The 17623-nt window shown below is 40.4% G+C and overlaps 1 protein-coding gene across 5 annotated transcripts in view; it reads left to right on the forward strand.

The window, feature by feature from the left end:
* The window catches only part of LOC123969338 (meiosis regulator and mRNA stability factor 1), a 30112-nt gene that overhangs the window by 7372 nt on the left and 5117 nt on the right, over window positions 1-17623 (forward strand). For all 5 annotated transcript variants that reach the window (XM_046046628.1, XM_046046629.1, XM_046046627.1 and 2 more), the window contains 10 exons: window positions 1004-1237; window positions 1512-1631; window positions 1728-1906; window positions 2047-2267; window positions 2375-2517; window positions 2667-2800; window positions 3348-3550; window positions 4062-4289; window positions 5794-6033; window positions 6142-6393. In XM_046046628.1, coding sequence (XP_045902584.1) covers window positions 1004-1237; window positions 1512-1631; window positions 1728-1906; window positions 2047-2267; window positions 2375-2517; window positions 2667-2800; window positions 3348-3550; window positions 4062-4289; window positions 5794-6033; window positions 6142-6393 — 1954 coding nt within the window. The remainder of the gene's footprint in view (window positions 1-1003; window positions 1238-1511; window positions 1632-1727; window positions 1907-2046; window positions 2268-2374; window positions 2518-2666; window positions 2801-3347; window positions 3551-4061; window positions 4290-5793; window positions 6034-6141; window positions 6394-17623) is intronic.

Here is a 17623-nt window from a genome sequence, read left to right on the forward strand (position 1 = left end):
CAACTTTACCCATACACATAAATGTGAGGTGCAGGTCACACACATGTCACACGCAGGCCTCTGCCTCTCCAGCAATTCATAGTTTTCACGTGACGTCACATTCCAAGGAAAACGCTCTCTTGGAGGGCAAAAAGACATTTTCTACTACCTGCCAACCAGGAAGCAAGTGATGCACGGTTACTTTGAGTTTGTTACTTTTGCGTTTCCAAAATGCTGGATGGTTGTGCTTTCGGATGCACTAATCGAGGAGGAGTCGAGCCTGGGCTGTGTTAGGTCAGGGATTCCCCAGAAGGGGAAAGTAAACATTACCACAGTTGAGCAGTGGCAGGGACCTGGCGGTTTTTAATGGTAGAAATGCGGAAGCGGATGCTGTAACGTTATATGGATCGTTATATGGGGTGGTGATGGCGCAATGGATAAGATGCCTGCCTTTGGCGTGAGACCCGGTTTCAATCCCCCACTGTGACCCATCCACCATTGTGTCCCTGAGCAAGACACTTAACCCCCTCTTGCTCCAGAGGCGTGCGACCTCTGTGTTTTTTGGGGGGGGGGGGTTGTTTTTGCCCTCCAGGTCACCACGCATGTCATGTAACTGATAATAGTTAATACTGTCTTTCTCTTTGCTTGCCTGATGACAGCTTGAAGATAACCTAGAAAGCCAAGGACAAGAGATATGGTGCTCTAGACTACAACTGTCTCCCCTTAGAATGTAATACATGTGACCTCCTAGTTACAACTTGACTTAGGTAAACCATTAGTTCATCATTCAATAAGATTGTTACACACACTTAAGCCAGTAGAGAATGATCTTGTAAGGGGTACATCGTAGACTTTATAGTTAAACAGTAAAGGGACAAATATGGTGGACAAAGAGGATCTTCAGATTTGGTTTTGGCACTACAAGTGTCCTCACTTTGTAGTATAGCAATTCCAAAATGATAAGAGATGTATTTCAAAATAATTTGTGCAGCCAAACTATATGCTTTCCCCCCCCACACTCCAGATATTCACGTAAGATTGTCGTTGGGGATCTGTACAAGTTACCAGAGGTGGTGGCAGTGCGGGAACAGGGAGGCTCAAGGCTTGTGTGCCTTCTGCCCAGCAGCCAAATCCGTCAGAGTCCACTGGGATCTTCCCAGGAGGGCTCATGCTCTGCCAGCGGCAGCCCCGTGATCTTTGAGGAGCTGGAGTACCATGAACCTGTCTGCAGACAACACTACACACATCAGGACTTCAGGTTCTTAGAATTTTGCATGCAAAATGCACATAGTGTATTTAATCTGCTTATTTCATGAAAACCTCTATTAAGAGTTACATACCCCTTGTCATCAAACTTGTTTTGTTGATAATTCTTTAAAGACTTAATGATTTATTTATTATAATCTGCTAGTGCCCAAGTTCCATAATGGTCCCGCGCATCTTCACCTGTCATGTACCTCACTTGCCCTTTGCCTGAAGAATTAAGTGTACCTTAATTCTCAAAGCACCGTTCTCAACTTTTATTTCTCTAGTGAGGCTGACTTTGACCCAGACTCCTACAAAATACCTTTTGTTGTGATGTCGCTGAGCACCTTAGCCTCCGAGGTCCACAGTCTGTTGCAGTCACATGAGGGAACTCTTCCATTACTAAGGTGACAACCAGCTCTTTAATTCACGTATAAATGTTTTCATCAAACGAAGCATGTTTTAACATTATGAAGTAAATAATGTAGTATCTTTTCTTTTAGTTTCCCAGACTGCTATGCAGCGAAGTTCAGCTCTCTGCAGCTGGGAAATGAGGCACTGGAGGGTGGTGTTCCTCTGGAGCACCTCATTACCTGTGTTCCCAGTATCACTATAGTTACAGCTCAGAATGGTTTCAAAGTCATCAAGTGGATCCACAACAAACCACCAGCACCAAACTCGGGTGGGAACAAAATCTTTAGTCTTTGTTTTGACATTTGAACTCGAATGTGTGAATTTTCTACAGTATCTGCTTAGATTTGTCTTTACCTGTCAGATATACCCATTTCAGCAGTTTGAAAAAACATGTTTCTTTTCACGCAGAGCCGTGGATTCAGCGCTGCAAGAGTCCGGTTGGCAATCCACAGCTCATTCAGTTCAGCCGTGAGATTATCGACCTGTTGAAGAGTCAACCTTCTTGCATCATGCCCATGAGCAAGTTCATACCCTCATACCACCATCACTTTGCCAAGCAGTGCCGCGTCTCTGACTATGGCTACTCCAAGCTGCTGGAGCTTCTGGAGGCCGTGCCACATGTCCTGCAGGTATTGAGGTTACTGAGTCGCACATGATTGCCAGATTACTTTTTTAATTGTACATTTGTTTGTATTCGACATATATATTGATTGTTTTTTGTTTTTTTTACCTACAGATCTTGGGTATGGGTACCAAACGTTTACTGACCCTGACCCATCGTGCTCAAGTGAAGCGCTTCACCCAAGACTTGCTCAAACTGCTCAAATTTCAAGCCAGTAAACAAGTGGCAATTAAGGACTTCATGCAGGCATACCATTGGTCAGTCAGCATTGCTTGGAGCTGTAGATGACGTCTGGAGGATGTTTTTAAGTTAATTCGGATAAATGCTAGGGGTGTGCGGGCAAATAAGTATGGATCATCTGTGTTATGGATGTTTTGTGAGATATTCTTATACTTTTGTGTGTCAGGTGCTTCTCCAGAGACTGGAGGGTGATCGACTATGGCATATGTGACCTGATGGACCTGCTGACCGAGATTCCTGACACCACCATCACTATTACACATCAGGACACGGACACAGTCATCTCTGTTCCCAAGAGAGGTCCGTTTTAAACCAGTAACTAAAAATACCTATTTACAAGTGAAGATGAAGCTAAATGTGAATTGTTGGTTGTCCACTGCACCCCACAGCTATGTCAACAAGCCACAACCCACTATACTTTCAGAAGCCATGTTTGCCTATTTAATTACAAATATTGTTTCTGATTATTTACATTATTGACATGGTCAGATTGCTGGTATTGCAGTTCCCAGTGTAGTCTTTATCAAGAGACTTATTTAAAATGTTGTTAGAAATGATAAGAATACTATTTACTTTGTCTGAAGCAAACCTTTGTATAATTGTTAAATATAACAATATATGCAGTCCTGTGCAAAGACTTTTAGAATTGGATGCTGGATTATTTTCATTCACTTTGCATTTTATTAATTCATAAACATACTATATTACCATGTCTATTTTTGAAAGTGTTCTTACTAAAATACCTAAAAGAAAAAAAAAAAACACCCCTAAAATATAAGATAATCGATGCTGACAATCCTTACAGTGTGCCAATAATTTCACTGAATTCCCTCTTATTTCCCTACAGAGCGTACAGTGGAGGAAATGGAGCGCACTAAGCAGTTTGGGAAGGAGGTGGTGGACCTTCTTCGTCACCAGCCTCACTGTCGAATGCCCTTCAGTAAGTTCATCCCCACCTACCACCATCACTTCGGTCGTCAGTGCAAGCTCAGCTACTACGGCTTCACTAAGCTCGTGGAGCTCTTCGAGGCAATCCCCGACATACTGATGGTGAGTTAGGTAGACTGTGTGTGTGGTCCCCTGTGCTCTTAACTATGAGGAGTTGTTGATCATAACAGAATATTTACCAGCCCTCAGGACAAAAGGGAAGTAAGATTTAATAAATTATATTGAAGCAGTGGTATCAAAGTGTAAATCTGGTGTGTAATGATTTTACCTCCCATGCTATGCAGCAAAAAGAAAGAATGGCAATTACTCAGATATTATCTCAAGATAGTGACTGTTAATAAGTATGTGAGTCATATATTTCTGTTTGCTTCTTTGAAATGACTCGCTAATTCAAACTGAACTGCTAATAGCTGATCGGCATTGGCCAGCTCCCATGATACTTGCTACTCCTATTCTCATTTACACCAAATACTTCCTGGGTCAGATCAGGATCCTGTTGGATTTTTTTTATGTCATGTGTTTGGATTTAACTGTGTTATTGAACCCACCTTTCAGAGGATAATGCCTCCTTCTTTGACCACCAACTTAACACCTGTCCCCCTACCTTCATCAGGTGTTGGAGTGTGGTGAGGAGAAAGTGCTGACTCTGACAGAAGTGGAGCGTATCAAAGCTCTGGCGGCTCAGCTGGTCAAGCTGCTTCGGGCGCAGAAAAACTCCAGTCTTCCTGTCAGCCAGCTGCTCACAGAGTACAGCAAGACCTTTGGTTATGGTCTACGTCTGCAGGACTACGATGCCAGCTCCCTGCCAGCTCTGCTGACTAAACTCTGCCATGTTGTCAAGGTAAAGAACACCTCCAAGGATTAGTGTTTTTCTTTTTTTCCTCTATTTCAATTTGGTTGTTCTGTTCATTGCTGCTTAATTGCAATTGTAAACCTTAAATCTACAGGAAGTGACAAATCTTTATTTCTCCCCAGTGAGAGAGACATCAAGGTGTTAAGTCTGCCAGAAATAAGTGACATTTAAATGTTTGTGCTATATTTGTGCCAGTTAATGTATAGTAGTTAAAACGACAGCATTACTGCCATTGTAGAATTAGTTCAATAAAATGTTTACTGTTGCTTAGTTACAGTGGAAACCTCCTATAGTGATCAAGTCTGTCCGGGTCAAATTGATCACTAGAAGTTTTATTTCTCATGCAGATCACCATCTAATTGACATCTGTATATGTATTACATGAATATAAAGTAACAAAACTGAAAGCTTTGCTATTTACTGAATTTATACTGAAAGTATCCAGATACAGGACAGCTTTTCATATTGTGGAACTGTACTGTTTAAAATTTAAAATACACTATACAGTAGTGGATATAAAACTGTAGTTTATATTATAATTAGGCTATAGCCTAAAACAGTATTGTACTGTTAACAAATACAGTAACATCTGTAGTGCAAATAGGCTACTAAGCCACAGTGATTTCAGTGCATTTCTAAAATTTGAAAAACAGCAAATATTCATTAAATATTCTGATCTTAATGAAAAAATAAATCGCAGTGGTCACAACAACAGAGGTAAATGAGGCTACCTCTGATTTGTATGACTGCTCTGCACCACCTGGAAATGTAACTTCACAAACTTGTCCATTGATGCCTGGATAGACTGTTGTTTACTTCTTACTGGGGTACATCACCATGGTAACTGCAGCACATGTCAATGACAGATCAGTCTGTATAAAAGCACCGCCTACTGACCAATCTTTTCCCTTGGGGAAATGAGTGAGTGAATGAATGGATGTATTAAGACCTAGGTTCTATTAATATGTCCATGAGAAGACCCCGTGGAGCTCTTTGGCAGTCACTCATCACTTTTTATGATATATTTTCTCTTCAGAGGGTATGACTTATCTGTCAGCTTGTTGAGCCTTGACTGCTCTTAAAGTCCTGCACTGCCTTGCATTAATTTGCTACGGGTACTTTTATGTTGGTGATGAAACCTGAGCATTGTGCTTTTGTATACTGAATTCTGGGAACTCGCACAGTGAGGATCAGTCTCTCTTCAAATGATTTGTGCTATTTAATTTTGCGCATAACCATGCAACTAACCGCAACTAAAATTTTAATTGTTGCCCAGCAATAATTTTATTTTTTGGCAGCTGTCTTTTTTTTGTATTTGTCTATTATAGTTTGCTCTTAGTTTGTAAAACTGCTGGCCGTAGACTTATCCATGTTTGCGATTGGTCATATGCTGCAAACAACCACCCCTTGTTGTAGTACAGGCCTCAAGGTTTTTTGAATCACTAGTAAGATACCAAACAAAAACAAGCAGCCACTTTCTTTCCTTTTCAAGGTGGTGGATGGCTCAGAGGGTCGGGAAGTGCAGTTGATCAACCGGAAGTCTTTGCGTTCACTGACCTCCCAGCTACTGAGTCTGCTCATGTCTCAAGAGGAGGAGCATCTTACCAAGGGTCTCAAAGTGGAGCTGCTGAGTCAGCATTACCTGAATGCCCATGGAGCCCTGCTCAATCCATGTGAATATGGGTTCCTCTCCCTCAGCGAGTTACTCAAGAGCCTACCCTACCTTGTGGAGGTGAGTGGAGGAGGGTTTTTTGGTTGTTGTTGTTCTTAAACTCCTTCACAATCTAGTTTACTTGTTGTGCCACACAGGCAGGACAGACTGACTGTTCTTCTTCCACAGTTGTACCACGAAGAAAGTGATGATGACAGCAAAGCTGGCAACACTGCCAATGGTCGCGGTGAGGAGTGGGTGAGGCTGACCAGGCTTTACCAGTTTGCCCGCAACGTACGGGCCCTGCTCCACACCTACCATTACAACCAGATCTTCCTGACTGAGTTCCAGGGGGCTTATAACAAATTTACAGGCTACAGCCTTGAGCCACGTTCCTATGGATACATCAGCACTGATGAGCTGCTCAGCGCCATTCCACAGGTGGGAATTTATTTCATTAGATACTTTTACAGCAGTACGTCAAGACACATTGTCCATAGATAACGTCCGGGTGTGAGATCTGCTAGTGCTGCTTAAATCTCATACACTCTTCAGAGCTTGTCTTTAGTGTTGTCATTACAGGTGCTGGTCATATAATTAGAATATCATCAAAAAGTTGATTTATTACAGTAATTCCATTCAAAAAGTGAAACTTGGATATTATATTCATTCATTACACACAGACTGATATATTTCAAATGTTTATTTAATTTAATTGTGATGATTAAAACTGACAACTAATGAAAATCCCAAATTTAATTATTACCAATACAAAAAAGGATTTTTAGAAATGTTGGCCAACTGAAAAGTATGAACATGAAAAGTATGAGCATGTACAGCACTCAATACTTAGTTGGGGCTCCTTTTGCCTGAATTACTGCAGCAATGCGGCGCGGCATGGAGTCGATCAGTCTGTGGCACTGCTCAGGTGTTATGAGAGCCCAGGTTGCTCTGATAGTGGCCTTCAGCTCTTCTGCATTGTTGGGTCTGGCGTATCGCATCTTCCTCTTCACAATACCCCATAGATTTTCTATAGGGTTACGGTCAGTCGAGTTTACTGGCCAATTAAGAACAGGGATACCATGGTCCTTAAACCAGGTACTGGTAGCTTTGGCACTGTGTGCAGGTGCCAAGTCCTGTTGGAAAATGAAATCTGTATCTCCATAAAGTTGGTCAGCAGCAGGAAGCATGAAGTGCTCTAAAACTTCCTGGTAGACGGCTGCGTTGACCTTGGACCTCAGAAAACACAGTGGACCAACACCAGCAGATGACATGGCACCCCAAACCATCACTGACTGTGGAAAAATTTACACTGGACTTCAAGCAACATGGATTCTGTGCCTCTCCTCTCTTCCTCCAGACTCTGGGACCTTGATTTCCAAAGGAAATGCAAAATTTACTTTCATCAGAGAACATAACTTTGGACCACTCAGCAGCAGTCCAGTCCTTTTTGTCTTTAGCCCAGGCGAGACGCTTCTGACGCTGTGTCTTGTTCAAGAGTGGCTTGACACAAGGAATGCACAGCTGAAACCCATGTCTTGCATACGTCTGTGCGTGGTGGTCCTTGAAGCACTGACTCCAGCTGCAGTCCACTCTTGGTGAATCTCCCCCACATTTTTGAATGGGTTTTGTTTCACAATCCTCTCCAGGGTGCGGTTATCCCTATTGCTTGTACACTTTTTTCTACCACATCTTTTCTTTCCCTTCGCCTCTCTATTAATATGCTTGGACAAAGAGCTCTGTGAACAGCCAGCCTCTTTAGCAATGACCTTTTGTGTCTTGCCCACCTTGTGCAAGGTGTCAGTGGTCGTCTTTTGAGCTGTCAAGTCAGCAGTCTTCCCCATGATTGTGTAGCCTACAGAACTAGACTGAGAGACCATTTAAAGGCCTTTTTGAGTTAATTAGCTGATTAGAGTGGCACCAGGTGTCTTCAATATTGAACCTTTTCACAATATTCTAATTTTCTGAGATACTGATTTTGGGGTTTTCATTAGTTCATCTAAATTCATCATCAAAATTAAAAGGAATGAACACTTGAAATATATCAGTCTGTGTAGAATGAATGTATACATTATACAAGTTTCACTTTTTGAATGGAATTACTGAAATAAATCAACTTTTTGATGAAATTCTAATTATATGACCAGCACCTGTAGAATGGATGGATCCTCTGTTACCAGTGGTGGACATGTACACGTACTTTGCTTGAGTCTTTTCTTTTCGTGCCACTTTCTACTTCTACTCCACTATAATTCAGAAGGAAAAATTGCACTTTTTACTGAACAATTCTTTGATGGCTTTAATTACAGCTGAAACAATTAGTCAATTAATCAATTAGCTGATTGATATTAATTACTATTATGTATGCGTGATTAATGAACAATTTTGATAATCATTTGAATCCCTTTTTTTATAAAAACTATATAATGAATGTATATTTAATGATATAACATATAAGGAAGTATTGCATTGAGTACTTCTACTTTTTCTGTTTCCTGCTCCACAATAGACAGTTTACTATATGGTCTCCACTTAACTCTCTCAGTCTCCATCCCTGTGCTATATATTCATATCACAATGATGATTCCTGCAGTCTCATTCTTTGCAATTCACTACCAGAGGGGGGCAGACAGTTTTTAAAGTCTGCCTTCAGCCACTGATGGCTAAACCTGATGTCTGCTCCTCTGTTGGTAAGCCAACTGCAAGGCATTTACAGAGAGATCCCACTGACAGGATCTGAGCAGGCTGTTGCTCACAGCTATCAACACCGCACAAGACAGAAGGGACTTAGAACAGCTATTTCAAAGCGTTCATTGAAGTGAGAGCCCAAATTAGCAATACATCTGTTTTCCAGGGCTGTGAGATTAGGAAGATCAGGTATAATAACGTGTGTGTTTCTGACTTTGGTCTGTGGGTTTTAAAACTGGAAGCTGGACAGTCTCATTCAAATCATGTAGTCTATTACAATCCTTATTAGGCTGCTCTGGACCAGACTCCAGGCATGAATGTAGACTGAACAAATGAAAGGAGTTTTAAGACGGAAAACCTTATTTTTAAAAAACCTGAAAATACCATCATTTTCTCCCATTGATGATTTAATAAAAGTATATGGTTTTTTATGGGAAATTTGAGGAAATGAATAGATTCTAATTTCCTTTGGTTTTATAGGGGTTTTCATGGTTTAAAGGTTTTTAGCAGAGGAACCTCATGAAATTCATTATATTACATATTTTTTTAAAAAGGACCAGTGTGTAACATTTAGGATGATCTGTTGAAATGTAATATATTGTACATAACTATGTTTTCAGTGTTATATAAAGACCTTACATAAAGAACCTTTGTGTTTTTATTACCTTAAAATGAGCCATTTCTATCTACATAGATCTCTTTACATGGAAGTCACCATGTTGCGTCGCCATGTTTCTACAGGAGCCCATGGACAAACTGCTCTACAGAGTGCGTTTCGTCACTATGTTATATGTACCAAGAAGAAGTAGTCTGGTTTATTAGAAGTAAGAAGAGAAGTGAAATTTGGACAAAAAGAGACCAACACAATTTATTTAGCACAAGCAGAGTGTGTCGGCCACCATAGCTTCTCCTGTGTGCTTGGAAAGGGAGGGGTGAACAGTGAGTGAGAACACACTGAATCTTTAAATAATTGTAAAATTCAGGGGTCGGGGAAAACATAGATTGTAACCTGACTGCGTCTCCCTATACCTATTTGACATAGATCGTGGGAGCTTTGACCAGAATGAATGAATGAGGAATGTACAGATGTGTTGCCACTATATTGTTATTATTACGGCATTAGCCTACCACCTGAGGCACCAATTTAACTCGCAACACATTCTCATCTCAGTGCGTCAATTAGTGACGCTTTGAGACAGGCTAGTTCAAATGCGCCAAATAAACGTCCTCGTTGTGCGAACATTAGGTTTATATCTTGTGTGGTGTTTCGTAACAGCGGCAGGAAAGGGGGGAGAAGACTGAAAGCAATCCTTCTGCACCTCTGTTTGAGGAGAGACCATAATTGTGTCCTTTTTTCAATGCATCTCTCAGTGCATTGGTTTGTTTCTGGTTTACACAGGAACCACCGAACTTCCTGTAAATAGTCTGAAAGTCCGAACCATCCAAAAAATGCTTTCACACTAGAAATGAACCGAACCATTGTTCAGTTTGATCCGGACCGAGACGACCTCTTTTTGTTGGATCAAATTTCGTCTGTTTGGTCCGGACCGTGGTCCGGGGGAGGTTTCACACCTGTAAGTTTGCTTTGGATCAAACTGAAAAGTCCGGACCAGACGAGGAAGCTGTGAAAGCCCCCTAACACAGGACCAGTAACAGCTGGACTGTATTGCGTTAATTGCTGCAGCAGAGCCCTCTTAATATTACTGTCAAAATGCCTTATGTTAAAAATGGCTGTAGATCGATATGGTTTGGGAACAATAAGATAAATGCCAAAAGGGGGAAGTGATAGAGAAAGTTGAGGAACCACTGTTTTAGCTCATGGTTTTGGTTTTACAACCTGTATTTGCTGTGTGTTTCCATCTTACTGCTCTTATCAACACTATTTTCAGAAGCAGCAACAAACCGTTCTTGTAGCACTACCAAACGGACTATTACTCTACCTACTCAGCACCAACTAGGAAGCAAAGTTGACAAGGCGACAGAAGGTCAAGTTAAAAGTCAAATTAAAGGCAATGCAACTAGCTGCTACACCTAACAAGCTAAAGAGTTTAAAGGAGGGTGAGTGTGACTTAAATTTGTAAGGTAGCAGAGAAATATCATTATAGGTGTATGTTTGGATCTCAACTAGCAAGAAAGCTTGTTATCCAAAGAATGTAGGGACTATTAATTTAACCCTTATCCTGCTCCTCCTAATTTAACAATACTGGTGAGGGAGGTGGGGAACAGAACAAAAGTATTTGCTTAGCCACAATAGCTTTTTCACAATCCAGTGAAATTTCAAGGATTTGATTTGATCTTTAAACACCTGATAAATCACAGCATGCTAAGCAAACATATTAAGCATGAATTCCCTCATAATATCCAGTCATCAAGTGTAACACTGTGTTAAACAGTTTTGTCTTTCAGAGGTAAAGGCAGGAGTTTATTACTGTTGCTTGGTTGTTTGGGAGGAAGCAAGGGAGGGGATCAAGAAGGAATAAGGTTTTCTTTACTTCCTCGAGTTTGTTTATGACTCAGTGTCTTGGACTACATTCTTCCAGCATCTCCAGCATGATTTATAGTATGTTTTGGGGGCTTGGCAGAAGATGGAATTTTATCACGCTACACACAACTTGTGTGTAGCAAACTTGTGGCCTTACAATCATGCCTCAGAGAGGGCCAATTCCCCAAGACTGTGCAACTCTGGCTGTGTATCTGTACTTTCCCTTTTCTGTTTTCTGGTTGTTTTTAGTTTTGTAGTTTGATATTTGCTGGTACTGCATATGGTCTGCACTACTGCATGTTTCAAAGATAGAAGTACACAATTTTTTTTCAGCACAGACCATATGTGCAAACATCATTGTATGCAAAAAGCCATCAGGTGTCATTTTCACACAGTGGGGTCATGATTAGGTCATCAGACCATACATGGCTGCAGTTGCAGTGTGTTGTTTTGCAACATTCAGACTCAAGTGACACTGGACACACGAGCACAGAGACTTTGCCAGGGTTCTTGAGACTACTCAGATTATCTAGCATAACTTCTGTGTTGGGGTCACTACAGATCCTGATTCAGTCAAGCAGAATTTGAAACCTATTTGCCACAAGCAACTAATCACGCCAGCGATCTACAGTGGAACTACCTCTGACCCTCAGTAAAGAGCAGAGCAACATGAAAATAATGCAGTATGCACCATTGTCACACTGTTTTTGCAAGACAAGTGTCTCACAACATTATGGAAAGGAAACAGCCTCTATACCACTTGATTCAAAGACACCAGAATTTATTTTACATTTACAAAAGCAGTAATTTTACCTCTCTGGTCTACCGCTGCCTCGATCTGTCAGTTTGTTTGTGTTATCGTGTAACTTTGTTTGATTAACCCTTTAAAACACAGAATTAACATAATAACAAGAAAAAACAAAACACCAAAGCCGAAACAATAACACAAACAAACTAATAAAAAATAACTCTCGTCTTCTGCGAGGTAAAAGTACTGTTTTCAAGGGAGTCTGTTGACTTTGAACAAAGCAATATAGTGGCTGTTTATGGTTAAAAAAAATAAAATTCTCCTCGACTAACAATCTGACCAATTTCAAATAATGTTAGTCACATAGACACAAAAACATGGAAAAATAGGGTCCAGCTCGAAAGATACCAAAGTTACCCTTTAACCTGGACATGATCCTGAAGATAGATAAAATAAATAAGCTAAAATATACTATACCCTATAATAATAATATTAAAACTAAAAACATTGATTAAAAAAATTAAATGATGAAAAAAATCAGGTGGTTATTCTTACTCCAGTCCACAAAGCCCCTGGCTGTGCCTCTGTATTCACCGTCACATTCTCTCCTGATGCAGCCCACAACAGCTGAATCATGTCTCTTAAATTCAATTGAAGAGAGGAAATATTTTCACCCTCTGTAGGTGACCTTTTATCATTATATCACTATGTTTGTTATATAAATGCTTTGTTTTGTCAAAATGTCAAAGGGGTATTCATTTTCCAAAGTAACAAATTAGATACAGAGCTTGTTTATTTCATCCCTGCTTTCAATTTTCTACTGATGACTGACGTCATAATGATTGTTTCAGTGTTTTAGATCATTATTTTGCACCCAGACAGACCTGGCCATGAAAATATGTAGAGATTCAGAATAGATTGCCGTCACACTGCATTATGATTTCATGCAACTGCTTTGAGCCCTGTGTTTGTCTGGGTGGATACAGAGTGAAGCTCACATCTGGTCTGTGTACCTACAGGTGTTTGTGTGTGTAGTATTAGCCTATGTTTATGTGGATGCATATGTGTATATGTCTGTATGTCTGTGTCTGCGGGTCAGACAAATCTGTCCTGCCATGTGACGACAGTGTGTGTGTGTGAAGGCACACACCACTGCACGATCAACAAGCCAAACAAACACATAGCTGCACTGCAAGGAGGATTAGGCCACCTTAAACACTGTTGTCACATCTGGTGCAGCACTCCATACAGCTATAGGAGATCAACAGAATCATCATCAGTCAATCAAAACTTTCCAGGTTAAAAAAAATAAAAATATTAATTATAGCCACTTCAAGAAAGAAAGGAGAATTCCTCTGCTGTAACAGGATTGACATGGGGCTAGGAGTTTCCCCTCACAATTTTACTGAAAATCAGTCCTGCAACATGAGTAAATCCCATCACATCATTCAACTCTGAAAAAATATCTCAAATCAAAAATAACCAGCGTCCCGTAAAGCAATGATGTAAAAAAACTAACTCTGCAGGAAAGTATGCTGGAAGTGTTATGCCCCCTTTATTTCCTGTTAGGAATGAATCACATGCATGAGTGCCAAATGACAACAAACCAAGGTGAGGATGAAAAGATTTGGCAGTGTAACAGCTTTCAACTGAGCAGCAGTGAGTTTTGCAGCAAGGCGAAATACCGTAAATGAAAATCGAAAGACAGGATTATGTGGCACGGGAGTGTATATGTTGCGTGCGACCGAGTGTAACTGGAATCTTTTAAGAATTGACTCAGTAGGAATGAAGGGGGACTAGTTACTGTCTATCCTACCTAGGTAGAAGAGACGGAGGAAAACAGGGCTGTAATTTTTATTATCTTGTCAGACAATACTCCTAATAACACCACATGCTATTTATAAAACTATTTGGCATTGACATAGTGGGCCATTTAAATTACTGGGCCATTTTAATCAATGCATATTTCTTTCAGGGAGTGGTTTTGGTTCCACAGATGAATTTTTTTGATTGTTTTTTATTGACTTCAGTCCAATAACTGTTAACTGCCCATTTTCATTTAAGAGGAAACTATGTAAGTAATTGCAGTTGTCCCAGGTTGTTTCTCAGGAACACATGTCCACAGCTGAGGCTTTTGTCGCCATATTTCACTCACTGGAGATTATAATACTGAGCTAGCCACAGGGCACCAAAACAGAACTTCTTAAATTAGCTGCCATGCCTAAATAGCCCAAGGATGCTTTTCTGCTTTCAGTTTAGAACATGAACTTTATACCAGCACATTAATGTGCCAGTGAAATTATTTGCCCCACAGAATATTTCCTCTCTGTCAGAACTGGCCAGGGCTGATGTTGACTGTTTCACCATGCAAAGGCAAGAAAACATTTTGTGGCATTGAACTGGAGGCACGAGACGGAGCCAGGGCAGATTGCCAGTCTATCGCAACGCTAACACAGATGGACAGTATGACTCACATATTCATACTCATATGGAATATAGAGAGAAGGGATGTGGCACAGCACCAAATTGCTTCTTTTAAGAAACAGGTGCTTGGTAAAAAAATATATATATTTGTCTAAATATAGAAAAATACCATAGAAAGGGGGACGCAGCAACTGAAGTGGTCTCAGGTGATTATGTGAAGTTGCTGCTTTCTAATATTTTTGTATATTTAAGGGGTATATAGAAACTCCAGTCCACCTGACTTTGTAGATTGAGTGCAAGCCTTGTAGTTCTTGCTTTTGTTTAATACCTGTTGTGAGTGTCAAGTTGATCATGTAAACAAATGTGTTGCCAGAAATGCTGGGGCGCCCTGACAGCAGGTCTCAGCAGCTTTGACACAATGAATATCTTCTGCATAATCCCTGACATTTTCCAGGCCCCCTGTCCAGCTCTGAATCACAGACTCCTGATTTATTCATGGTTTTCCTCCCCTAAGAGCACCCCATCACATTAACCATGCATGGAGTGAACGGGCCCAGGGAGAATACTACATTTCAGAATGAGCTGAGAGATCTTCGAAATTCAAAGCCAATCATCAATGGCCCTGAACTTCCATCCACTACCAATAGTTCAATGAAAAGTCCCCCCCCTCCCCCAACACATATAACCTTACATGAACCATTTTTAACTCAGTAAGATACTGTAACAGGACACAGGCAGACACTGCTCTGCTCATTACAGAGGAGCGCCTTGGCCAAAAAAAGTATGCTCCAAACCAGTGGCTCCTGTAATGTGGGACATTACAGTGTGTTATTAGGTATAAGCTATGCAAAATGGATATTTTACTACCAGTCCCAGAAACTGGAAGTCATGGGGTCTATTATTATTACTCTCATAGCAGTTTTAAACATGTATTTTGGGTTACTTTTCTTGATGTTTGGAGTCCTGCAGACTGTATTAATAATAGTAAAAATAATAATAATAATAATAAATATTAGGACAGTGATTAAATGAAATGCTGCAGATTTGTTTTTTCCAGGTGTTTTTGTAGGTTGGCCTGTTCAGTAGTATTTATATCTGCGCTGACAGACAGATGGTGGCCACTATTTATACTTTTTAGATTCAAATCCACTGTGCACTGTGAAGTATCTGCCCGTAACTGATGCAAACTGAGCTGCTTTAACTCCACAGAACCAGTGAGGAATACACACTGACTCAACCAAGTGATGCAAGTAAATTGCAGGAAAGTCATACAGTACAGGGCAGTCGTCGGATGTGACTGTTTAAACCCTGAAAGTTTTGCCTCTTTCAATCAACACTTCTGTATGGTTCATGCAAAAGTCTGCAGAGGGACATACAGACAGTTGAAGAAGTCCAGATGAAAAGATGAAACATGAGTCAGAAGGTGAACAAGTAACAAACACACATGTGCAAGGTATTCTGAGGTAAAAGACCCAGCTTGAAATTTAATTGGTGTCTGATGTTCAACTTTGAAAATCCGCAGTCAAATATACAAGTCAAATATAACATTATCAGCATAGTGTTGTGATAAACACATTTTCTGTACATGCCGTATATACCAAAAATACATGCAGCACTATTTATAACACATCAGATAACAGCTGCCTCACGCAAAAGTAAGCATTACCCGTACATTTGTGAATAATAACCTTGTGTGACATTTTTTGTAAGTCTCACATCATTTGCTGCACAGAACAATGAAAGTATACATTTGGAGTTTGTACATAACATTCAGTGAGTCTTCGTTGTGTCACATAAACACATGACTCGTCCACGGGGCTCTGATGCTCAGCAGGGCAGCACAAGCTCCAAATATGGAACCAAAAATATTGGGGAGCGACCAAAATCTCTAAAAGCTTGCTGTATGATTTTATTTTGGTGGTGTTTATACTGATGCCTCCCTCAGCAGCTAATGTAGCCGCCTGATTCGTCTCGATCCCACGGAGGGAACAAGCAGAGTTTGGCTTCTGAACAGTGGTTGACTCATGTTGTTTCATAACGGATTGTTCACTCTCCTCTTCGATTTGTCTCACCATGTTCCACTTCTGCTTTCTTGAGCTGAAAAGGAGACCCTTAAGAATTTATAACAGTTAAAAAACATGTTTACATGCCCTAATTTGAGATTTAAACGTAAAAATAAGCTTTATATTTGATTTTTTCCCCCATTAATAGCTTTATTTCACATACGTACCATTGCATGAGTAATTGTGCAGCATTGATGATCCACATGTAAGAATAAACACACAGGGATTTATATCATAACTCACTGCCACCTACTAAATAAATTGTTTTTGAAGCCCCCTGAGGTTTCATGCAGACACTAATGACCTTTTCATGCTGAATCTTGTTTACTCCCATATGTGACAGATATATTGATAGACCTATTGAAGGAGTGTATGACGTGCTTCAGTGGCAGATGGTAAGAAACGGATCAATCTGAATGGACTTTGTATTAACTGTGTAGAAGGAACAAACAAATTGGCTAACATGTCAATTAGTCTTATTTTCTGTCAGTGTCCTCACACACTGTTCTGCCTGTATCTCTGTGTGAGGCATCTTTAGCTGCTACCCTTCAAATCTCTCATGAGCTGTTTATAGACGTCATGGAGGTCAGCCAGCAGACTCCACCCGCTCCCTTTGTGACTGGCTAACACCAGTCCGGTAATCCAGTGTCCTCTCCACCCAGTACATGGAGGTCAGTCAACGTGTCAGCGCTGAGGGTTTTTTATATCAATTCCTTTAGCTGGAAAGTACATCCACCCCATTTCTGGCTTTCATATACAGTGGGTATGGAAAGTATTCAGACCCCTTTAAATTTTTCACTCTTTGTTTCATTGTAGCCATTTTCCAAAAATCAAAAAAGTTCATTTTATTTCTCAGTAATGTACACTCAGCACCCCATCTTGACAGAAAAAAACAGAAATGTAGAAATTTTTGCAAATTTATTAAAAAAGAAAAACTGAAATATCACATGGTCATAAGTATTCAGACCCTTTGCCGTGACACTCATATTTAACTCAGGTGCTGTCTATTTCTTCTGATCATCCTTGAGATGGTTCTACACCTTCATTTGAGTCCAGCTGTGTTTGATTATACTGATTGGACTTGATTAGGAAAGCCACACACCTGTCTATATAAGACCTTACAGCTCACAGTGCATGTCAGAGCAAATGAGAATCATGAGGTCAAAGGAACTGCCTGAAGAGCTCAGAGACAGAATTGTGGCAAGGCACAGATCTGGCCAAGGTTACAAAAAAATTTCTGCTGCACTTAAGGTTCCTAAGAGCACA

The sequence above is a fragment of the Micropterus dolomieu genome, linkage group LG04 (genome assembly GCF_021292245.1).
Source record: "Micropterus dolomieu isolate WLL.071019.BEF.003 ecotype Adirondacks linkage group LG04, ASM2129224v1, whole genome shotgun sequence".
NCBI classification, from domain to species: domain Eukaryota; kingdom Metazoa; phylum Chordata; class Actinopteri; order Centrarchiformes; family Centrarchidae; genus Micropterus; species Micropterus dolomieu.